Below are 25,887 nucleotides of genomic sequence, written 5' to 3'. Positions count from 1 at the left end.
ACTGAATCATTTCCTTGAGTTTTCAGGAAGACTCTGTCCCAAACTTTCTCCTGTATTCTTTGCCATCTTCTGAAAACTATTCCTTGTACTCAGTACAAGGGCAGACCACTTAATTGCTTCAAACCATTCTTCTCTGGCATAGAGCAGTCACTATTTTTTGTGGTAAATAGGCTTGAACAACTTCTATTTCATGTTACTCTTGACGATTTTTACCTCTTGAACTCATCAGCTTAATTTTCCTTATTGGAATTAATTTCTTCTGTCCTACATTGCTTCCTTGCTTCAGCTGGTTTGTCAGATGTAAAGACTGATTAGCAAAGCTTATATTCTTTAGCTTCTGCTCAGCTGTAGGCTATTCTCCCACAAAATTACTGCCCTCCATAGATCAGACATCCTTTTGGTGTCATAGGCTGGCTGAGCCCCAAGGTTTACTGCAAAAAAGAGTTAACTCAGAAAAAGTAAGAAACACTATTCCTTCTTTGTTGATTGCATTATTTATTCTCATATTTCCTCTCCCTAATATAGGAAAGTAGTTCATTTATCCCAATCAGCAAAATCTTCTCCATGTGTTTGGAAGCAACTCGTTGTGTTATTGAAGAACCATATATAAGTATTGGCAATTTTGAATGAAATAGCAGAAATTATGTATTTTCACTAAAATAAAAAAAATATTATTCTAACTCATTTTTTTTCTATCCATTCTGTCCACTGATGTTGTTCTCTTGAAGTGAGGTTCTCAAAAGTAGCAATGAATTTTTCGTATCTGATTTGTTTTAAGAGGTTTTCAGTTAGCAGCTATTCCAGGTTCTCTAGTACTGTCCATTACATAAGAGGAAGACAAAATGGGGATGGACTTGCTTGGCCTAGAAAGCTGACAACTTTAATCTCTATGTTTTGTGACGAATATCAATCTTCTCAAGAAACTAAATTCTTATCTTCGTTATAACTGGTGTAGGAAGGTAAAAGTGAGAATGTATACAGGAGTTTTGAGCTTGAGGAAAGGATGTCTCTTCACCTTGCCTTCCATACTTTTTAAACTCATGTCTAAAGACAGACTCTTTTCTTAATTATCTCCTGACCCACAGGTTTACTTTGAGTCATTAAATGGAGAGAACTAAGATGCTTTGAATGAATACAGTGGGTATTGAATGGGTTCACGCATTAGTCACGGTAATTTTCCCCTGCTGTTCTGCCCCTCATTTGTACAACAAAGACGAGAAATTGTTTTTCCTGATATTGACTAGAACATGAAGATAGCACCTATCTCCCTAAGGTGAGAGGTCCTGAGTAAAAGATACCACTTCTTCACTTTTGCCTGATGTGAAAAGAGAAGACAAAGTCTGTGTCTTTGCACCATGGCAAATGCAGAATGGTAAATCTCTTTTTGTCATAGGACAGAGACTTTAAAGAATTTCATAGAAGCTTAACAAAGTATTCCTGTTATCAGTTAATTGCATACAGCATCTCAGTCTCTGGAAGTAAAACAGGTAATTGAAGATGTGTTCTCCACCACAGAAGGCCTGCAGTTGGGAATGAAAAATCAAATCCTTCAAAGAGACACAGAGACCGTCTGAATGCGGAACTGGACCACCTGGCCAGCCTCCTTCCTTTCCCACCTGACATCGTATCAAAGCTGGACAAACTTTCCGTCTTGCGCCTTAGTGTCAGCTATCTCCGAGTCAAAAGTTTCTTTCAAGGTAGGTTTTCTTAAGATCTCAGCATGCCATTGAAAGTATTCCTCTTATTTATTGCTGCTTTGTACTAGTAAAATTAACAAGTGTTATTATATTGATAAAGGCAGGGGGAAAAATATATTGCTGAACTTATTTTTTGCATGGGATGTTGCATTGGAAATTTCATTCATTTCCTCTTATATAGTTTGTGTGTTTTTCACCAAATAGTGGGATAATGTCCATCTTTCATCAGCAGGCTTTATAAAATGGGAAAACACAACTGGGAAAGAATCACTAAACTAGGAAAGAAGTTTGGGGCAAATGTAATACCTGTTATAGTTTGAGTTCTCTATTTGATGCTGGCATTATGAAAGTTCAAAACGCCTGTTTAGGTACAATGTGAAAGACAACCAACTGCTGTATTACCCATGTTTGCTGTATGCCAGGAGGAAATGGGTTCACTTGAAAAGCCAACATGATCACTGTCTTTCAGGACAAGAGAGATTCAAAGTTTAAAGTGCTGAATAAAGCTGTACTAGGCTATGCTTTGTTTGTATAGCTGTCTGGTACAATGCAAAGTGAAAGCCTAATGTGCGTTTGCAGATGCACATAAAAAGAATTCTTCCAAATCTGAAGATATTTTGAGTTTCTTCTGTTGCTGAGGAGTTCACAAGAGCAAAATCCAGATTAGTGATTTAATAATGGAAATTCTCTCTAGAGTTGTTTTCAAAAAAAAAAGGAAAAAAGTCCTGTGTATGAAGGGGTATAGTTGACCAAAACTTATAGGTGGACTGCAAAAATAAACAGAAGTATTTTTATGGACATTATTTTTCCTTTATTACTCTTTATTATTTCTTACTGTTACTACTTTTTATGATGCACAGTGTGCACATATATATTTTTTTAATTTTTTTTTTGTCTTTAACTAAAGAATAATATCTGTTGGTTGCCTTATTGCTTTTAAAATGCATTTTAGTACAAAAGAAATGCCAGATTGAAAAGACTTTGGCAGACTGCAGGGCATTTTATGAGGTTGACATGAGATTACAAAGGGTGATATCACTGATAGCAGGAGCATCTCGTGTCAGCTGTGGCGGGTGGCTGCCCAGCCTCCAGCATCCTGCAGTTTACGGAGTGCCTCTCTTTCCCTTTAAACACATACCTGAGTGCTATGGCCTCTTCCTCTAAGCCTGACTTTCGTTTGTCTTGCATTCACAAGCAATAATATCTCTTCAGCTGCCTTTGCTACTCTTCTGCCAGAGTTTCTAAGATCCATTGTCTCCTTTTCTTAAAGGGATAAAGAGATAAAAGGAAAACAAGTAAAGCCAGGGTGCATTATGTTGAAATGTTCTGTGTTTCATGTTTTAAAAGATTTCATTTAATTTAATCCCCAAATTACCTAATTGAACACATAGTTTGTGTTCCCTTCATTCTTATTTTTAAATGTTTACATCATGAAACTAAGGTTACAGAAAGCATTGTTTATAGTAAAGGAAGGAAACTACATGCCATTTTAAGACAAGAGAGCAGGCTGGAGCTTCAGAAGGGTGGAGTGGAGGAGAGGTGAGCTGTGGAAACTGAGCTGTGTGAGGAATGGTTGCAAAAGTTTAGGTAAGGGTAGAATCTGCCGCATCCCTCATGAACATCACGATCTACTTTCTTGTAATTATGGCGAAAAAAGGCAGAATCTGTTTGGGTTTTTTTATTTTTAAGTAAAAGCTTTGGTAGCAAGTCACCTAAAAAAAGCAAACAAACATATTCATCCCAGCATTTCAATTTTTGTTGTAATGAAAGAGGATAGAAGAGCAGAAATTAATTGTTTGTGGCTTTTTAAATCAAAGGATGACACTAAATTGGGAGCTTATAAACATTCTGAGGACAGAGAACAGACCAGTGGCATACAGAGATGTTAGAAAATTGGATAAAAAAATGTATCTGGAAAAATGGCTTAGTAAATCTGTACTAATTCACTCAGGGAAAATTAATCCAAAGAAACTGGTGTTCAATAGAAAAGACAAACCTGGAACAGAGAACATAAAAACAATAACCAAAGAAGGAGAGTGGTCAACAAGTTGTTCCATGTCTGTAATACGGTATGTTGACATAAACAAGAAAGCTAAGTGTGGATTTTGGTCTGTTTGCCCAGAGGCAGCATGTCACTACACAGGAAAGTTATAATCCCTCTCTGCATGAGACCAGAATGACTCCATCTGGAATAGAGCTTTCTGTTGTGGGCATCTCCTGGTCACAAGGGCATTAGTACATATTAAAGGATTGGGAATAAACACAGGCAAGAAGTGACTATAAAGTTGCATGGGCAAAATAAGATCAACAAACAAACAAACAAACAACCCCCCAAAAAAAATAAATTAGCTCAATTTATATTCTCCAGCTGTTTGTCTTCACAGGAGGAAAAGACAAGAAGGGAAGGAATTGTTCAGGATATTTTAGAGTGGCACAGTGGAGGAACCAAGGAATGACGATGCCCAAGATGAAATTTGGCTTGAATATCAAGCAAAACATGTCTGTAATGGGTTCTGTTCAGCTATCCAATATACCTAAAGTGGATAGAGTTGAGATTCAGTACAATCAATTTTGTAGTGTGTGACAGACAGTATTGTGCATCATTTGTTTAAAAAAACTATTGTCTGAGTTTTGATGAAGTTAAGCTTAAATTTCAGGTTTTTAAAACATGCTTTAAAGACTATTGATTGCCATTTAAAAAAATAAATTAATTACTTGACATGTTAAGTTCATATGTGACATTGCATATTCAACCCGTAACAGGTCAGCAATTCCCATGCCAATTACAGTGGCACACCTTCAGCAATGCCAGCGGTTTCTGGGCACACTCATTTATTTACCACTAGGTGTCCTTTTAGTAGCTACTCTGCCACAGTCAGTGTGCAGCACAAACGTGTTTATGAAGATCAGTAGCCAACTGGAGGGAGTAACCTCACCATATTGACCTCAAGTGTGAAAATGGTTTTGCAGAGAATTGGGTATTAGTGCAGAGCGAACATCCATCAGTCATTTATTCCCATTTTAGTGACCATTAGAGGGTAGCACCTTGAAGCATATGACCAGTTCATCTTACTTAAGCGATTTAAGCAAAGGACTGTTTCCTTTCCAAAATTTAGACTTGGCTGTTGAGACAGATATTTCTAGGATTCAGTGTAAGTCATTGTGGTGAATTCCCTCCCTCATTCTTAGAAATGTTTTCTTTTTGCTGTCTACTTGTTTAAGATTCTTCATATCTCTGTTATCAGTTGGCAGAGATTCTATTAATAGCCCTGCTCCCCCCAAGCTACAGGCATTCAGTCATTTTGCATTTTCCTGATAAGCACTTCAAAATGGCTTGCAGCAATAACCTTCCAATCTCACCGGATCTTGTGAGTGAGGCAGCTGGGTCTGAACCAGGTTTAGTTGATGACTGAGAGACATCAACTGCTACAGGAAACTGTGACTGTCATTTGGCCCTGACAAAGGTTTGCTTTGGGTGGGGCTCCTGTGAGCATGGAGTGGCACTTAGTGTCTGTGACCACTTGAGTTTGCTGGGCCTCTGTCTTGGACATGTTCCATCTCGGTTAGTTGTAGTCTGTCTTCCTTTACCACTCTTGATGACACATCCTTTAGTACTTCTTATTTCTCAGTTTTTTCCACTGGTGGGGAAATGGTGGTCTTGCTCCACTTCAAAACCAGCCCCATTTTGTTGGTTGTTTAACTTGTTCCCTTCTAGTACAGGTAACGGTTTAGTAAATAAATGTCAGAAGAGTAGCACCTTGTCCTTTTAACAGCTCAGGTCCTTTCTGAGAGAGAGCTAACTTATGTTTCCCTGTCCTTGTGAGGAAACGAGCTATGACAATTGAGATAGACCAACACAGTTACAACTAGGGCTATATAGCGCCTCATCTTCCAGTTCTTAGTGTAACTAACCTTGTATCAATACTCAAATTCCACTCAAACATTCCCTTCGACATCTCACTCAGTTATGTTAGACCTTTTGGCCAAAAGCATTTCTGATAATGTTGAGCCTTAGATGGGAAATGCAGAGACCTCAATATGGATGAATTTTTTTTATTTTAAATCCTTTACTACATAATTTATATAAAGCATAATTTAATTCAATAGCTTGTTATTTTGCCCATCTGGACATTTTTTGCATACACACATATACATACTCAAAAACAGAGACGTGCATGCAAGCACAAAAGCAGTGCTTTCCTGACAAAAATCTCCCTTCTGTCTTATTTTGAATCTCTGTGTTTATTGCAGACTTCAGAGCTTTCTCTGTATTTATTTATTTACTTCCAGACTTCATTTGATTTTGAAAGCTAAAAATCAGATAGATTTATGGATGACTAAATATGGATGACTAAATATGGAACTCTGTGAATAAATATCTTAAAAGTTTCTGTAAGTTTTATATTTAAACTGCAATCCTGATATTTGCAAGATTAGTGACAGTTAAGCATGTTGACAGTTGAACATGTTGTTTGACCTGCCTTAGACTAAAGTTATATATGGATTGTAAACTGAATTACAGTAGAGTTTGAGAAATTTGTCTACAAAAGTTAGTTCATTTGTTTCCATGTAGAATTAAAAATTTTAAGAAACAAGCCTGTAGTGAACCTTCCTAGGTAAAGAATAAGCTATGCCTTAACCTGAGGGTCATTGTCTAATATTTTTGCAAATCTGTAACATGGCTGATTTAATACCTTCCTTTACGATCCCTAAAATCCAAGCTGGAAGTCTCTTGCTTCAGTTTAAGCCCCTCATCTGTAGGAAAAAAAAATTGTTTCCATTTCTTGTGGCACCTCAGCTTTTACAGCCATGAAGGTGATCCTAGCAGATGGAAGCAAAAGGAAGCAATAAACACTAAACTTTTTTGTTTTCATTGTCTGTAGCTCCCCTTCTGCTGAGTAGCAGAAATCTATTTTCCCAACCTCGTATGGTTGGGAAATGTTTTTCATAACCTTCCCTTCCTTGCTACATCTGATACCGTACGTTGGCTTTTCTGTTTCTCTTCTTATACATTTGTCCTTTATTTTATTCATTTTTAAATGAGATTTTCTGTGAGTTTCCAGTCACTGAAGAACTCAAGATTTTGTTAGGGCGGTCTTTTCTTACATTTCCCATTATTCACTGCCCCTGAGACGGTTTACACTTATCTCCTATATATTGATTCACTGAAAAAACATCCAGCTTCTATTTCCCTTAGATATGTGTCCTCTGAGATTTTTCCAGGTGTACTGAGGTCTTCCTCCTGTTGGTCCTCTATTTTCCAATGCTGTGGCTCGGATTGCTGCTGCTGCTGCAAGAACCATTGATTCCAGGATTTCCTGGCCACTTTCACCAAGCTGCCCTATTTCTTTCTAACCCATTTCTCCCCTTCAATTAAACCTCTTACATACATATATATATATATATATACATATATATATATATACACACATAGATATAGGTTTTTTTTTAGTTTTTTTTATTTTTCCCATTTTCTGACAGGGTAGCACATACTGCGTGGTTTCTGTCTTTCTTCTGATTTAGCATTTATGTTAGTGGGTCATTTCCTTTTACTCATCTATGTGTTTGGTGTGATCCAATTCCCATCAATGTTTCTCTTTAATGGAAATTGAATTTATCCCTTTTAAGAAGAAAGCAACAAAGGATTCCTCCCAGCTGGCCTGATTTTCAGTATCCTCAATTACTTGCAGTGTGTTCCAGCTTTGTTCTCCTCCTACAGTGTCCATGCCTGTTACTCTCCTAGGTCAGAATCATACTGCTGTGACTGAGATTCCTTGGGTTCATTCCTTAGACCCCTTAGGCTATTATTTACTGTAATAATTGAATATTTAGTGCTGCAGCCCCCACTGCAGACCTGTTTCTGGTGTGACATGCATGACACTCCAGCGACACAGAAATTTAAGGTTTTAAAAGCTGAGATGGTTACAGAAGCACAGAGTGATCTTGCTTTCAGTGCATACATAATCTGCAATGTAATGCTACTCAACAGTGCTGTAGGAGTGCTGCCTACCTGAACCAAAGCTCCTGATCTGAGGTTCCAAGGTTCCTCTGCAGTGCATGTACTGTGGTTCTCAGGCATCTCTTTCTACCCCACCATCTCTTCCTAATAATTCTGTTTTCCCAGAGTTTTCTTTTCAAACTCTCAGTAATTATTTTTTTTCCTGGAATGACAAATTCTGCTTCTTTGGTATAAATATATTTTGTTTAGATTTTACTTTACATAAGCATGGCAAATTTTTCTACAAGATTCAATTGATTCTTAAACTAAGTTCATATGGTTGAGCTAACTATTACAGCTATGACCTATATTGGATTCATTTCTATGGGAAAAATTCATCTTTCATTTGTAATCCAGTTTCAGTAGCCTGAAGCTTTCCCTTAAATTTAAAATCATAGTCTTAGTGAATCACAGATTCACAGATGGGTTGAAGATGGAAGGAACCTCTGAAGGTCACCTGATCCAAGCCCCCTGCTCAAGCAAGGTCACTGAGAACCAGTTTTCCAGGTCCATGTCCAGATGGCTTTTGAATATCTTCAAGGGTGGAGAGTCCACAGTGTCCTTGGGCAACCTCAGCCAATGCTTGGTCATCCTTACAGTGAAAATGTGTTTCCTGATGTTCAGAGAGATGTTTCACTTTGTACTTGTTTACTCTGATCCTGTCACTGGACACTTCTGAAAAGAATCTTGCTGTTCTTTCCACCCTTCCTTTAGGTATTTATACACTCTGATGAGATCCACCCTGAGCTTTCCCTTCTCCAGGCTGAAGAGTTCCAGCTCTCTCACTCTCTCAGCCTCTCCTCATAGAAGTGCTCTAGTCTCTTCATCATTTTTGTGCCCTTTCTCTGGACTCTCTCCAGGTCCTTTATAATGGATGTATTTAGAACAGATATAGGAAAAATAAAATAATAAAAAATCTGAAATAGCAATAAATATTATAAGGAAGATTTATAAGAGCAGGATAAGATGCCTAAACCAACAAGAAGAAGAAGAAGGAGGAAACTATACCTCATTGATTCCATCTCTTCATTCCCACCTAACTTTTCTTGGTATGACTTATATATTGATTTTCATTATGTAAATAATTAGAGGCTTTCAGATTATCCTCAAACTTCTGTTTTTTTAAAATGAAACCTATACTTTGAGACACAAATCAAGGATTCAATTTGTGTTCCTCTGATTAGTTAGGGTGGAAGCTTTTACCTTGAGTCAAGAATTCCCCTATGTATTTGAGTTTTTTAACAATTAGAAGTTTGAGTTTTTAAAGACATCTTCTACTGAGTTAGAGCATTCCCAGTCCTGACCTCTGAAACTGAATATCTGAATGATTTCTTTCTTAGAAGAGAAATGAGGACTTTTCTTTATTGAACACATACAAAATGTCTTTAGCATATATATTGCTGTAGTCCACAGTCGTAGTTTAATTAGACTGTAAACATTTGGGTAGTTTAGGTTTCTTAGGACAGCATATTCAATGGTTTGTACTGAAAAGAAACATTCATTGTCAGAGTGGGCAACAGGTAAGGTTATTCCTGTGGCTGTGTTGAACTGGCGTATTCAAATTGTGCCAATATTTGGAGTGTTTGGCCAAAAATGGACTGTTCATGAAAGAACCATTTTTCACTCTCTTCTGCTCTCTAATTTTACCATCTTTTTAGCAATACAGCAACCGAAAAAAGGAAAATCTGTTCTTCTGCATAAGTGGTTTATAAGCAAATCATTTAAGGAAGACCTACTGTCTGCAAATCATTGTCTAATCAAGTGCTAAAATACTACATCAGTGAAATTTACTAGAGGTGACCTTAAGCAGGATAGCTGCATTCATCCATCCCTGAGATCTGGCAGGACTTCTTTCTAGAGAACCCACTGCAAATTGAATCTCCTCCACACTACCCATTTTCAAACATTATTTTGACTAGATTTTTGAATATATTTAATTACCAGGGAGACCATTTTATTGGGACATATTGCTTATACTAATGGGTCAATATTTTCTCTTCCCCTCATTTCCTGGGAACACCATTCATTCCATGTGACAAATAACTGAGGCTGTTATGTACTACAGGTCCTCTTGCATAACCTGGAGATCTCTCTGTCCTTGGAAAACCTTTGCTGACTCTTGGAGGAGAACTGCATCTGCTCTTGCTGTCTTGTAATAGTGTGGACCTCCTCCTGGCAAGCTTTCTCTTTAGTTTCCTGCAAACAAGATGGATTTTCTAGGACCAGTGTTGATTTACAAGGAGGATTTACTTCAGAATGAACCTATACTCAGGAAGAACAAGACAAATTTAAATTGCTTGAATTCCCACAACCTTTGAAGATCAAGGGAACTCATCTGTGCAACACTATGTTCAATGTCATGTTCTGAGACTGGCTCTAAATTCAATACTTATTTTTTTTTAGTAATGGCAAATGAAGGATCTTAGTTCCAGTTACAAATAAGTTTCAGATATTTCCTGGTGCTCCTCGGTGCTTGTGTCATGCGCTGTGGGTTGTTTATATTACCAGAGCTATTACAAACTCAGAGCTGTTAGACTGATTAAGTCACCTGCATAAGAAAGACTGGACTATATGGATTTTATGCTGTCCTTGGGAAACACACCATCATTCTTCTTGCAGAATTTCCTCTTGTAATTCTGGATCTGTGTCTCATACAACTTTTCTATTGCTGGATGCCATCCAAATGAACATCCCTGTAGGCTTCAATGTTTCTCTTGCTATTATCAAGACTGATTAGAAAAACCTGAGAGCTGGAAATGACAAGTGACATGAGGGGAATCTTTGTTAGATTTCTCCTGAGGGTATTTGGCACTGGAAGAGTTCCACTGTTTCTACCGACAATTGAAGTACACTCAGGACCAGCCACACACACGATGCCTGATTTTATAGGTGTTCCCACAAACCACAGCTTCTACATTGCTCCAATGCTAGGGGAAGTCCCCAAAATACTGCGAGCCATTGAGTGTAGGTCTTCACCTTTTTCCAGCTTGCTCAGTCATTCTTAACCATTTTGATTTGGTAGGCTTTTGTGCTCAGTGAATTTGCTTAACTCACACCATGCATCTCATGTCGCATAGATGTAAATGAATGTGGCAAGGATGTGTAACTCAATGTGGTAAATGCAAGTGGCAAGGAAAAATCTGTGTCCATCTAATCCAGGAGACTGATATAAACACTGTCTTTTGTAGTCATTGGTGTGCATCCTCCTTGTGCACTGTGCTTGCTTAATCCCTGCTCTGCAGCTAAGGCCCTTCTTGGCCCAGCCTGGTACCAGCTGTTGAAATACTCTCACAGTCCTGCATGGCTCAGATTCCATTATCCTGAACTACAAGTAATGGACTTTCATTGATCTAATTCTCTTGAGTTAAATTATGTTGAGATCTTGGAGACTGAGGAAAAACTTGGACTTTAGTTCCACTGTAAACCATGTTTTCCTTGGATATGGAAACAAGACTGGTTTTCATCACAAGAAAAATGGCATTTTTACTTCAGAACTTGCTAGCAATTTCAGTGACTGTAGAAGATACTAGCAATAGTTTTGTCCTTATCAATTATGCAACGGATGGGAAGGAAAGCATTCCCCCAGGCATAAACTTTGGCTTGGTTTACACTTGTTCTCAGCTTCATGAGCGATTACCATCTCTGAGAGGAAGCATGTATTTTTACTGTCAAGAAAATGATTTACTTTGTTTCTCATTTTAAATACAGATATGTTTTAAAGGAAAGACAATACCTCTTATCCAACAGAACACTGAAGTTCATTTGGCATATTGTAATTGCATAAGACTTTGAAGACAAAGAAGACAAATAGTTTTCAGCTAGTGAATAGTGTGGGAGATTGTCCTTCTAGCTTCCCTTCTCACTTTCCTGCAGCTGACTTTAGGGCTACAGCACAGAGTAAAGCTCTGCAGAGAACTCTGATACAATGCAGATCACAAAATCACAGAATCATTTCATTTGGAAAAGACCTCCAAGGTCATCCCATAACCTTTGGTGCAGCCTTTGACTGATGACCACCTTGTCAACTAGACCATGGCACTAAGTGCCACATCCAGCTGTTTCTTGAACACCTCCAGGGACTGTAACTCCACCACCTCCCTGGGCAGTCCATTCCAAAATTTAACGACCCTTTAGTGAAGAAGTGAACCACCCTAAGTGCAGCTTAAGACTGTGTCCTCTCATGCTGTCGCTGATTGCCTGGGAGAAGAGGCTGACCCACACCTGGCTACACTCTCCTTTCAAGTGGCTATAGAGAGTGATAAGGTTCCCCCTGAGCCATATAAAATACGAGTAGGGGGCTGTTTTCTGAAAAGCTTGCCTCACTTTGCTATGTGATAATCCTACAGTTTGGCTCAATGGATCACTCTGAAGGACTTGTCTTCATCTAATTGTATTTGGTTTAGTGTCTTTTTCATTTCATTAGAAAGAAAATCCCATATGACTAACACAGATAATTATCTTCTCTACCTAATGTAACAGTAACATATTAGTCAGTGCTCTGAAAGTTCCCCACCATGAAATGAAAAGCAAGATTTTTTAGATGAGGCACAGCAGGTTTCCCTTTGGAAGTCCAGTTTTAATTTTATTACACTTTTTGGTGCAATACTGTAGATAATACAACTGACAAATTTGCTAAAATCTTGACATTGAGTAGAAGCAGAATGCATATCAGCAAACTTAGATGCTCAGTAAGAGAAGTTACAAGCAGACTTCAGAAACTTCTTTTAAAGAAGCTCATCATTACTTTTTTGAAAGTTTGATGCTATACAACAGTCTTGCCAAAGTACATATCAAATGAACTTACTGTGTCCCTAAAATTCTATTGAAATCCCCTCAATGCATTTCCTCTTTATATCTGCATGGAATATATCAAGTTGAAGGTACATAGGAAGTAAATATTTGTTATAATAAGTAAATGTCCACTATTCCCATTTACCTCTGGACCTGCAATATAAATTGGCTACTTACATATTGGAAACAGCTGAAAGAAGTTAAGGAGACTGAAAACAAGCAAAGATCAGAGCTAAATCAAAACACAATATATTTTAAGTTGTTTTTTTTCCTAGTCCATTGACAACTTTATAACCACTTTACTAATTGCATACAGGCAAAACATCTATTCCCCTGACTATTTCAATATCTGTGCAGAAAATGCTATCTTCTGTATGTTGGTATTATGTTGTATATCAGTGTCAGTGAAAACCTGTCACAAACCCTCTATATTTTGTTCCAAATAATTTATCAAGCCAGTGTTGTGCCATCAAATGACCCCTACAAAACTTGTACGGGAAAATGGCACAATAAATAATGCTTTATGAAAGCATTTCTTGAGAGGATAAATAATTCAGCCTTAATAATGTATCTTGAGCTGGTGAATGTAAGGATTTATGTGGAGAATATTCTAATATGTAATTAAAAGGACCATAACAGTACATGGAGAAAAATGAAATTGCATTTCTTCTTTCCATGCTTTTTCTACACTGCATCTACACTGCGGCATATAGGAAAAGGCTGTATATCTCACAACAAGTAATATTTGTAAGAGGAAATTAGCAATGTTTGAAATTAATAATTCTTAGAGGTGCAGTCATGCCAGGTGCAGAATGCTCTCAAATTACTATGGGTTATAGAGGTTTTCATTGCTTTCAGCACTTCTTCAGGACCACCAGAACTGTATTAAACCCTAGCAATGCAGTTCTGTATGTCCCCCTAAGGGAAGAGCTCTTTCTTCTGAGCCAAACATTCTCAGTAACACGTCAGAGAGTCTGAAGGTATTGCACATTGCAACATACATGCTTCATTTTTATTGATGCTAGCAAGCACTTTAGAAATTTTTAATAAGTCTGGCAGTAAGTAAGTGCCGTATCATTTCAGGACAGTGATGCACCCTACATTTGTTGCTGCCAACATATGGTTAGGAAAGCAGAGACAATGTCAATTTGAAGGTTACTTTGCCATCATACCTTAAAAGTATCATGGTAGTAGCCGATACTATCTTTAAAACCAGTAGGGTGGCTGAGATTGTCACCCCTGTAAGCATGAGCAGGGAGGAGAGGTCAGTTTCTGGACAGAAAATGTACCCCTTGCAGCAACACTTAGTGCAGAGACACTGAGTTCCAAGAGGTCATTTGGAAAGGAGGAATTTATTTATCTTGTCTTTATCTAGTCAAGTCAAGTCACAATCTCCACACAGGGGTCAGCTTGCTTACTTTAGATATTGTAGCTTCAGCAGATATTCTGTCTTCTGACTCTCTGAAGATTATGTTCAACTAGTGCGGTTTTTCCAGCCAGAGAAAAGCTGCAAACTACAGTGTTGTGCCTCTTCATCACTCTCTTGCCAAGTGCCAATACAACAGCATGTGAAAAACTTGCTGGGGAAGACTTTCAAGCTGTAGATTCCTGTGCCCTGAGCTGCCTGTATTGGAGACTGGGAAATGTAACAGAAAGTTTCCAAGCAAAGAGGACATTGAGAAACTTAATCTCCTTTCCACTGAGGCAATTTGCCAGGAAAGACCTACTGTAGGCAAAATTTGGGCAAAAATCCTCTTCTCAGAAAACAACAAGTTTGGTTGGGGAGGAAACATAAAGACAACTGGTCATGTCCTTAATTTCTTACTATGTTTTGCTTAACCTTGGCATTAGTGGAGTAATACAAGCCAGGCTTTCAAAATCTGGCCCAGTGTTTCAAAAACACATTGCCTGAAATTAAATGTATTTTTCAGAGTCATAACAAAAATGCCATTGAAAAGGTTAAAGACTGGGAGGTGTGACTTCACACCATCACCACACCAATAATTTGGTTAGAGAATATTTTGTGCTAGTTAAAACGGGGACCAATTGACCATATTATAGCCAGATTAGCAGTGGTGAAGTCTGCTGGAGGGAATGAACATTCAAAAGTTAACTTAGATCTAGATGGAGATAATGTGATACATATGAACAATTTGGGGGACTTTATTAGGGTACTTTCATGTTAAGTTTTAATTAAATCTGCCAGTTTTCAGTTTTCTTTTTTCTTTTTATTTTTATTGTATAACTTGGTGACTTCCCTTCCACCTCTTTTCCTCTGGCAGCCTTTTTAGTGATAATCCACCTAACTTCTTGTTAAATCTTCTCTTTTGCATCTTCCTCTTCTGTAGATTTTCTTGTTTTCTCCATATAGGTTTTTTTGCCCTTGTCTTTTCGCATCTTTGCTACAACATTCTCCCTTTTTTTTCTATATTCCTTGCTCCGCTCCTAAAAATTTTGGTTACATCTGCTATCTGCCATTCCAGAACTGGATCTCCATCCCTCCTCTCCAGTAACTGACTTTAGTGGGAAAGCAATGATGTCCTTTTTTTTTTTTTTTTTTTTTTTTTTTTCCCAGCAAGACATTGTTTTAGTCTCCTATTGGGTGAAAGCAGGACCAGGCAAACCTCTTTTCCATTACTCCACCATGAGGGCCTTTTGCCCTAAGAGATCTGGGTGTGGTGAGCTCAGATAGCCTGCTGATGCTTTCATTGCATGGGCCACAGGGAGGGGATGTACCTTCCATTCCCTCCCCTACAAAGAGCCCTACCACAGCGTCAAGATGATGAGAATCACTGAAGCAGAGGGATGAGCCTTAGGGCGGGAGGGGGGAATAAATAATGGCTTGTTGTCAACCCTCCCTTCTGCATTAGGCTGCCAGATGATTGCTTATTCCTTGCTCCCACCCACACGCTTCATGCCACTACCAGCATTTTTGGTCCTCTGTGGCTGAGGTTGTGGGCTAGTCAGCTGATGAGTCAGCTCCTGTAACCAGTGCTTTTCCAGCTCCACATGGCAGGGATAGCTTGGGCGGAAGAGTTTCAGCCAGCACTATCTGCGTGGAAGATGGGGACTGCTTGGGCATGTTAATTGACTTATTTCGAATTTCACCATTCTGCAAATAAAGGGCAGGTTTCCAGGGATGTGCAATTAATCTCCTCTTGTCTTTGCATATGCTCTGATGAAGGAAATTTTGAAGCTACACCCTGTATACCATCTGTTAGTACGGGAGTGTGGAGTGAGTGGGAAATTCAAACTTTGAATAGGTCAGGAAATTCAAAGTTTTGTTCCCACAGCAATTAGCTGCATGTTGGTCTCAGATGGTACCGTAGCTCATCGGGTTAATGTACAAAACGAATCTTGCGCCACAGCTGAGTTCCCGCACCACAGCTGCACTTGGCACCGGGACCGAGTGGGAGAAGAGAGGATCAGAGCTTCGAAATACCTTTGTGCCTCCTCAATGCTGGGCAGGCCTGGGCCTCTTTAGTGCTTCCCAGGGGTCAGAACACCCTCCGGGAGTGGCACATGCAGCCTCTCGCAGCTCATGTCAACTGGGGAACATCTGGCCAATGGAAAATACATCAGGCAGAAGAATGTTCCAGCTGTCCCGTTCCCAGCCTGCCCCATCCTGCCTTGACTCCATCAACTCCCGGCTCTGTTGCCGTGGCTGGAGTGCAATTGTTAGGCACTCCAGCTTCTCCCCTCATTCTCCACATCAGGCAGAGGCTATGCTGTGCTAGAACAGGCTCATGTGGAAGGCTCAGCCACAGCTAGTGAAAAATAACTCAACAATTGATTTTAAACTAACTCCTGCAGCTGCAGTATTTGCTGTCCTTCTCGGTCTGCCTAGTACAAACGTATTTCCAGGCATCCTGCAGTGGTTCTGACCAAGATAAAACTTAATTTACACTGCAGTAGCAAAGCGCTCTTTTCCTCCTCTTCCAGACAAAATCTGGCCATTTTCAAGTATGGACAGTATGTTTGGGCAGAAGGAAGAGGGTGAGGGTAGAAGCTATTTTGTGAGTAAGCTTGCTGTAATTTTTATAACCAAGTTATTCAGGAAGCCTTAGGTTTGAGTCTAATAACTAATTAACTTTAAGTAATTTGTCACAGTACTTAAGCCTATTTCTAATGAAAGAATATCTCTTAGTAACTATTTAAAGTCAATTTATTAATTGAAAATGATTTATGGTACACTAATCTGAAATGGTTTGATTTTGGATTATTAGTTGGGGTATCAGTGAACTCTATTACATTTCTCTGGATAATTTTCAGATTAAACAAAATCCTCCACAAAAATTAATTTCTCTGTATAATTTTCAGATTAAATAAAGTGCTCCACAAAAGAACTAAAAAAAAAAAAAATATATATATATATATATATAGGCAGGTTTGCAGCTAATCCAAATTACTGGATGCATGTTCTCTTCTATGTACAGATCTTTCAACTATCAGGTGCAAGATATTAGGAGCCTTGGAGGGAGCGAGGAAAGCTTGCAATTATTATTTGGAAGTTGGCATATGAGAAGTCATTGTTTATCCTGATTTCACTATACTAAATTACTGACTAGTTCTTCCTCTAGAATTGCAGATCCAGTGGGACTTAGACACATGTGTTAGCTGCCTGCTTGCATCTCCTTAGAAAATGGAGCAATTGACCACACTGTCTTTGAGTAGGAGAGGTCATATTCTTGAAAAAAGATTAGAGATATTTTACTTTCATATAATAGGGGTTATAAAAAGGACTCTCGGAAAGGCAAGAAGTGCCTCTGTGGCCAGACTGGCATGCAGAACAGAGCTGAGCAGCAGAATTCTAGCAGCTGTTTACCCTCAAATGCCCATACATCAAGTCATTCCTTCAGTTAGCAATGATTTCTTTGCCAACTGCCTCCAGAAGAACAGTGTAATTTGTTTGTATAGGTAAGGTAGCCCAGCAGCATTCTCACGTAACTCTTTCCATAGCTAGAAAGGAAAAATTGCCATGTTAATTAAATACTTGCATTAGTATCCAGTGCTGTTTTTCTCTAGATAAACTTTTTGTGCTTCAGCCAAAGTTCATAAACAAGGACAAAGTCTGTTTAGGCAAGAGTTGATCCTGTATATTTTTCATTTCCATGGGAAGTTGTTGCAGTGATAAGTGAATGGGCACAAATCAGTAACATAAGACTAAAGGTAACATCTTCAGTAGTCTCAGAACTCTTTGAAAGTGTGACTTATCTTCAAAAATGCCTGCAGCTTTGTCTGCCCTAGTACTGTTAGAGGTCACTCTAGAGGCTGTCAACACCCTCCCTTTATAGACTGGTGTCTCTGTCTCACCACCTGCACCAACATTTTGACTGAGCTGAGAAGCTGCAGTGATGCTCAGCACCTGAGGTTAAGCCTGCCTCTATGATGTGAGTGCACCGAGCTCTGACAGTGAGGTCCACCAGCAGTAAAGCCACAATTCTCTGTCCAGCTTCCAACCTAATTCCTCTCCATAAATATAGGCCAGACCTGGAGCAGAGATAAGGCCAATTTTGGAGTGTCATTAATTTCATATCAAAGCTGGTCTGGGATGTCATTTGTGTCAATGAGAAACTGCAATGCAGATGAGAGGGGGCCTCTCCCACTGCTGGGTGAAGATACACACCAAGGTCAAGCCTAAAGTGTAAAAATCCCTTGTTCTGGATGAAGCCAAGGGTATTTAATAGCCTGTGGGTGCATCTCCAGAATCCCTGAAACTGTCTGTGGCATGTATGGGCACACCTCAACAAGCTTTCACCTGTTTAGTGTGTCTAATAATAGCAATGAACTTGCAGGACAGTGCAAGCTGCATCCCACACTGTGAGTCCTCAACAGGCTTAGTGCTGTGCCCTCATTCCTATTGTTACTTTATTTAAGCTGGATTATAAAGCTGGTTTGGGCGAGCCTGTTTGTGCTGCCATTAAATGAAATGTGTCTGCACAGTAATCCTCACAAAATATCAATAAGCATTATAGCCATCATAATTTTTTTTAATTGTAGGCTTCAGTGTAATTTAACAGCTTTTGAAAACTTTATTTCAGGTAATTAGTGCAAACAATTAATGATGAAACAACAACAGTTGCTTTCATAGCGTTAACTGCTTGTGAAAATAGGCCAAACCCCCCATTCTTTGGGTAGAGTTGACTTATCATAAGAGGAAAAAATATTTTTAACTTTTTTCTTTAAATTCCCCACTGCCTCTTATCACCCAGCTATCACCTGCAAGGCATGTCCATACAACAGATCACTCTATTGCTACTGATAACTATATCAGTGTATATTGGTAGTTTGTGCGATACTTGGCTAAAATAAAGTAGACTTTTCTGACCTAGGAACAAGCTCTGACTAGAACTTGTTGTAATTTCATAGTATTCCTTCAGAGTCAATTCATAAGCCTGTTTCCTGGTTTACTATTTCCATATTGTTGTGTTTCTAACAGTGTGGCAGGGCAATGTTTAATTCAGAGCAATCATATTTGTTGGTTATTGAATCTAATGTTTGTTTGACTGTTTACCATGACTTTTAAATATCTTAATTAACATAGTTCACAGTAGCACCTGTTTGACGACAATGGACCTTTAAGACAATACAAAGGAAGAGGCTAACTAAATATTTGCAAAAGGTGCCAGTATCATTTAAAAGAACTGTAGAGCTATTTAGCTTCAGTTTTATTTAATTCTACTCAGGCAACAACATTCCTTCCACATAAAACTTTAAGCTATATGTTTCTTCCCCGATCAAACTGAAATAAAACAGTCCCACAGCATATTTAGGGGAATCCCATATGATAATACATGTGTGTGTGCCTTATATTTGTGAGGGCTGAAAGGATGTGCTGCCTCTTTAAAGAGCTTCCGTGAACCTGCATTGTAGTAAGCTCTGGTAGGCGAGGGGTTGCGTGACTGCAGCAGACTCATTTGTGACCTCAGAAAAGTGGTTATGAAAGTGATCTCTTGATCAGAGGAATAGAGCTCTGCTGCCTGCCAGACCAGCAAGGCAGAAATGAGCCTCCTCCCTGCAAATCTGCCCCGGCAGGAGAAAAAGTGTTCCTTTTTTGGATGCAGCATAGTGATTCCTCTGAAAAATTCTTGGGCTTAAAACAAAGTGTGCTCTAGAGTATACACTGCCTCCAGTTAAATTTCACATTTTTAAAAAACATGCAAGATCATCTTTGCTTTTTGCAATTTGTAGTTTTCACTTTCTTCCTCTAACTACTCCTATTTTCCTTAGCATAGAGCTAGTAAGTCTTGTTTTGGTGGTTATTGGACTGACTCTGGCAGTAAGCCACAGTGTATATCCAGTGGAGATCATACTGTAACTGCTGAAAATGCAATAGAAACAAGTGTTTATGTCACATGATGAGTATAAAACAGATCTGATGAATCAGTAGGTAAGAAATCATTGATTTTCATCCAGAGACCTGAGTCAGAATAAGAAGCACTAGAAGTAATTTATGTACCATAGTTCTCCTTATACACACTATTCACCTGGCATTGATCACTCAGTGAAAGCCGCAATTGGCTATTACTGCCTAGAAAGTTGAAGGCATAATCCTATATGTTTCATGAATGAGATACAAGATTCCTGTCCTTATCCCATAAGGAATACTCGTTATTTCTTTGGTAGCTTGCTATGAGTCAAGGCAGCAAGCACCTTTGTAGGAGTCAGACTTGCCTGTTCAAGTCAATGACACATACAGAAGAGCTGAAACTGGAGAAAAGGTTATATTTTATTAGCTAGGACTTTGTTTCTGAAATACAGAACATTGGTTTTCCTTATCTTCAAATGGGACAAGTCTGATAAGAACTCTGTGCCTGCCTTTTAAGTTTATCACTATATCTAAGTATTCTCTGGTTTTAAAAATTGAAAAGCAAATGAAAGCAGGGAGAAAATTTGCAATCTTAGAGCCTTTAAATGTCACCTTTCCTGCCTTTTATAAAGACAGAATTTTTTATTACGTTCAGAAAATTTGAAGGTCCTAATTCTGGCTGTTGACCTAGGGACCATGGCACTTTTAAGAAACTTAATTTCTCTGGTGCTGAAAGGGAAAGAAAATGTAAGCTCACTACTGGTCTGTTTAGGGTCTTTGGCATCTGCTTGGGATCTTTTTCTGAGTACGGAACACGGCTGTCAGGAAAAGCAAAGCAAAACCTTTGTGAGGAAGTGAAAAAGAAAGGTTATTGTAGTAATTGAATACATCATGTGCATGCATTTTATACTTCTGCAGAAGGTTCCTGTTCTGAAAAGGATTTTATTTTTGGACAAACCATGGTGTCTTCTCTGCAGGCCCTCTGTCTTATGAGGGATTCCAGTTGGGGACAACATCCATCTGTTTGGGTAGCTTTGCAGGACTAGTTTTTGTATGCATACATTAAAATATTAGTGTGGATAAAAACACATTTAAGAGATCCAGGGATTGTAACATTATGAGTTTAGGCTTCTGGCAGTTCTGTTGTCAGATAGTTCTTAATTTTGAGCTTTTCGGTAAGATTGTCATGCTACTGGTTTTCTTCATCATTCCAAAAGGTGCTGGAATACAGCTCAGTGTTTCAAAACTGCCCTGGAAAGAGATTCTGAAATAATTAAAAAAAAAAAAACTTTCAGATAATGTCCTTGATTTTTCACTTGCCCTTATCTTGTCCCAGCATGTGTTTTTACTTCCTGAATTAGAAAATCCAAAGCTTAAGGACCTCCTCTCAGGCATATTTTTCCCACAGCACATTGGGTGCATTTAACTTTTCAAGGCTTCATGCAGTTCATGTCATGGTGGCAACCTCCACGGGCAGCAGAAACGGCCAAGCAGAGCAGCTCTGCCACAGAAAGAGAGCACCATGTTCTGTGAGGCGTGTGTGTCTGTGTGTGTCTGTTGCTGTGCAGCAGTGTGCTGTGATATCCAGCTGATTTAAAGGTGGAGATTCCCGTATTTCCTCTGTCAAGCGTGTTTGCTTCTTTAAAGTACGCTGGAAAGCGAATGTGTCTTTGCCTTTAATATTGGACACAGTAAGGCTGCTATATAAAGCAGATATTAAAGATTTGTTCTTATGATATTCCTGACTCTAAAACTGTTGGATCCAGATTTGGTTTTCTGGGTAACACATGCACATCCTGTGCACTAAGGTCTCAGTGTGAATATTTTAGATGCAGTGTTTATTTCATCTTAAAGGTTTCCTTTATCCTCTCCAGATCGTGTGCATTGGCTATTTTTAAACAGTCCCTTGGATGATATACTGATCTATTGACACATGCTTTTTCAACTCTCTTCTAAGAGATACTGCCTTAAATTCCTCTTGGAACCATCAAGTGTGAATTTAGCCTGTGTCTTTCCATGCAGAATGGTGCAACGAAAATTTTAAAGGCACAAGAAATTGAGGAGTGGAAGATCAGGAGACAGTCTGTTTGAATCATAGTTCTGGAAAAGAGGTTATCAAATCCAAAAAGGCTAGCAAAGATCATGTAAATCTCACATAAGTTAGTCATTGTCAGATTGCTCTAATCAAGAAGGGGGAGAGATGCTTTCTATGCATTTTCCCAGTTTCATTTATTTTCATGCTTGATCTTTGAGTTTGTCCTTCAGTGATTGATTACTAAATGTTCTAAACTATATACCAAAATTGGAGAGGGTAAAATGATGCACATCTTCTGTAGCCAATAGAGACAAAAAATGTTCTGTTATTCTCAAGGTAAATCTGTTATCAAGACTTTATTGCATTTCTTCTGTAAAATGCAATTCTTACAATCGCCTTTCCAAAAGCGGGAAAAATTCCAGTAGACTTCAATTGCTTACTTATGAACACACATAGTGTTCCTCTTAGCTGTCTTTTCAGTAAAAATGGATTTGGTCTCATTATTTATGTTTCTGAAAAATATTTCAGACTCAAGTTTATTTCAATAGGCTTTTTACCACTAAAGGTTTTTTGTTGTTTTTGGATGCAACGATTAGTCACAAGCTGCTCTTTTATCATATGCTTAAATTTAGTCACATACAGGCTTTCTCATAAGGTTCTGATTTTTCTTATTGTCACTTCTGTGATATACTTTGTTTCACGTCACAGATGCTGCTGTTGTGCATCTGTTGTTTATTTTCTGTCTGCAACAAATTTTGTGGACAAGGCCATGGCATTGCAGTGAGAATATAACAACATAAGAGATGCACTACTGTGCCACACCCGTGGTCCATCGAGTCTGGCATTCTCATCTTCAAAACTGCTGTCTTTTATCCACTTTAAAGCATTCTTGTGCTGGTGTTACAGGGCATTGGACAGTCCTCATATTGTGGGGTTGGGCAAACAGCAGTTCTGCATTCAGTTTATCCACTGCCCTTATAATTTTGTAAACCTCTGTTGTATTTCCCCTGGCCCTTCTCAGTAAAAGTCCTGTGACTTTTAACCATTTTAGCCTTTCCTCAAAGGGCAACTGCCTCTGCTGTGGACATCAGTATCCACTGATATATTATTTTTATCAGGAGAATAAATCCTGAAAAAATGGTCTAATGACAACAGAATAGTATGTTTGATATGTCCATATCAAACAAGGACAACATTCTTGGGCCACAGAGAGAGAAAACACCAGGAATTCAGAGGATATACAGAACCCATTTTTTAAAATATATCTGTACAAGGGAAAAGATGAACAGATATTCAGACAAGAAGCCGTTATGATGGATATTTGGAAGAATAGGGAAACGCTTCAAGTATTTTTGATAGGTGAGGTGCTCCACAGATCCTAGAATCAATGTGTCCTGATGTGCTGCTCCTCTGAATATGTATAAATATCATGATCAGTGGGATTTGCTGAGATCCCACTCAAGCAACCAGGAAGTAGCAGGTCAGAACACACTGCAATACAGTTAAGGCTAATTGTGGATCAGTTTGGTGAAGTCACAAATGAAAATATTAAACTACATTCATTGTAAATTCTGAGGTCCTTAACTCTGGAACTAAGCAATGTTAAGCAGACTTTCTAAATACAGAAGAGTTCTCTGAAATTTTTTTCTACTCTAAACTTAGGCTGGATATCATGATTCTGATGAGCAGACATGTAATTTAAAAACTTAAAGGTGCAAGGAAGAAGCGTTGGAATCAACTTTTTGTCTGCGATGTGGGTATTGATTTGAAACTGGAATAAATAGTCTGCAGATTTCTTACTCAAGGTTGATGATAAATCAGGCTTGCAATCCATTTTGTGGTTTGAGAGAATAACCCATTTTTACTTACCTTTTATGTGTTTATTCAGAAGGGTGTGCAAGCAAATATTCAGACAAGCTAACGTATTAAAGCTTAATTAAAGAATGGAATAGTACACAGATAAAATTAAGGCCCCAGGACTGAACCTATAAATCAATAAGTTTCCGTGATCAAATAATCATATTTAATGTAGTAGAAAATAAAATGGAATTGTGAAGATAAACAGGAAGACTGTTACTTGGAATAAGTCTTATATCCTGGTATAATTTCAGAGGACTACATGTCTTCAGCAGTCTTGTAGCCAATATAGTCTACCAGACCAACTGATAGCTCAAATATTTACTCACAGTGATGCAAACAGATCTCTAAAATATCTCCTTTGCCAAGGCACAATGTGGGGCTGTCTGTTGGGGAGATCATCTGTTGAGTCATATGAAGAAAGAAAGGTTGCAACAGTAAGCTACAGAGAAGAAATGTGTTTTCTAGACAGGTTCTTTTGAGTCTATTGTTTGTATAGTTAGCACAAAATTTGTTTTACATGGAGCTTTTCTTTGGATCTGTGATCCCTCAGAAATTATGGGATGGGGAGAAGGTATAGTCCCAGGCTACATTTAAACTTGACGTACAAGTGTGATTTCTTATGAGATACAGAAAACCAGCAAAAAACAGAAGAAGAGTTAATAATTATTCTACATATTCTCCATATAGATACACTTTTTATAAAAGCCACTTCACTATTCTCAGCATTTTTTAAATTATTCTACACATTTGCAAACAAAGAATTGTGGGCACAGGAAGTGTCCATCCAGAATTTACCCTAATGCTCATTCACCTAAAACATTAAGGAACTCCTTATCTTACAAAATCAATCCTGTTTTTAATTAAATAATGAAAATTTTCCTGGAGGGAATGAGAAATGTCCATTACTGGGAATACTCAAAAACTCTGAGGAACCTGCTTAAGTGAAGTTATCTCTGTTCTGAGCAGGGTGAGGTAGACCAGATGACCTTCAAATGTCCCATCCCTACAGCTTCCTAAGTTTTTGTGATTCCCTATCCTGTCTCAGTTAACAGACCTGGGTTCCCTACAGGTGAACCACTTTCCTAAAGCTTCACAGAACTCCTTGCACTGCAGCACAACTGAACATTTGCAAGCAATTCTTTTCAGCTTCTCAGCTTGCCTCATGTAAACTTTATTTCCCAAAGGCACACAGATCTCTTTTTCACATGCAAGAAAAAAAAATACCCTGACTTAGTCACCTCTGTAAGAAGTCCTCAGTTTGTGTTTCTTCTTTCACCTGCACCTGGATTCTAATGCTGCCTTTTTGCTGGACTACTCAGTACTGCCTGCCCTGGCATCACACCAGGTCCATCCCCCAAGGACTCTGTCGATCATGAATCCCAACCCCAAACGGATTCAGTTCCCGACACAACCTTGCTTGACAGTTAGATCATGAGGGAAAAGATAAGACTGACGGGTTTTAGAGGGCAGAGTGAAGAAGATGGTGGATTTTTTTTCTGGGAATTGTAGGAAAGCACACCAGGACTTCCCCAAGGCAAGAGGCTCATCCTTTTCCATTTTTTTGCCTGCTGGAAACCTTGTCTGAGAGTTCATCCTTAATAGATTGACATATCACCACTAAATTTTCTAATGAGCCAGATCTCTCAGAGCTGATGTTTGCAGAGAAACTAAAGGAAGTTTTCCCCCTATATTTCTGTAGAAATAATTCCCACATGTACTTTTACACACACACACGGAGCACTGGCAGCTGGATCACTGTTTTAGAAAGTTTATCTGATCTGCAATAATTTCTAAAAACACAAAACCCTCCAGTGGAATATAGTGAAACCGACCGTATTGACGATCGCTCCAGCAGGGTATTTTACTGTTTGTGAAGGGATTTGACTTCGGGGAAACACTCTTCACCCTTCGCACAGCGGGCTCTCTCCCTTCTCCCTGCTGCACGAGAGTTATTTTTCTGATCCTTTACTCTAAGCTCCTTTGCTTTTTTTAGGCAACTTCCAGATATCTGATACAGTATATAATGAGGAATTAGGTTCCATTACACCAAGGCTTAACCTTCTCGAAAAGCATTCAGCGCTTGCCAGGAGTCATCAATATTTAACAGCTGTTGTTATTATGAAATACTTCATAGGGTAATGTGGCTCGTCTGCTCGCACGCAAGGGTTTGAACGGCGGCCAGGCCGCTGTCAGAGCC

General features: G+C 38.7%; 1 protein-coding gene across 1 annotated transcript in view; it reads left to right on the top strand.

The window, feature by feature from the left end:
- Positions 1 to 25,887, top strand: part of AHRR (aryl hydrocarbon receptor repressor) — a 63,042-nt gene that overhangs the window by 4,601 nt on the left and 32,554 nt on the right. Inside the window, exon 2 of the mRNA XM_053983010.1 lies at positions 1,516 to 1,697. Coding sequence (XP_053838985.1) covers positions 1,516 to 1,697 — 182 coding nt within the window. The remainder of the gene's footprint in view (positions 1 to 1,515; positions 1,698 to 25,887) is intronic.

This window comes from Vidua macroura, chromosome 1 (assembly GCF_024509145.1).
Source record: "Vidua macroura isolate BioBank_ID:100142 chromosome 1, ASM2450914v1, whole genome shotgun sequence".
In the NCBI taxonomy this organism is placed as follows: domain Eukaryota; kingdom Metazoa; phylum Chordata; class Aves; order Passeriformes; family Viduidae; genus Vidua; species Vidua macroura.
Note: the sequence above shows the minus strand (reverse complement) of the source record. Positions and strands in the feature narration are given on the sequence as shown.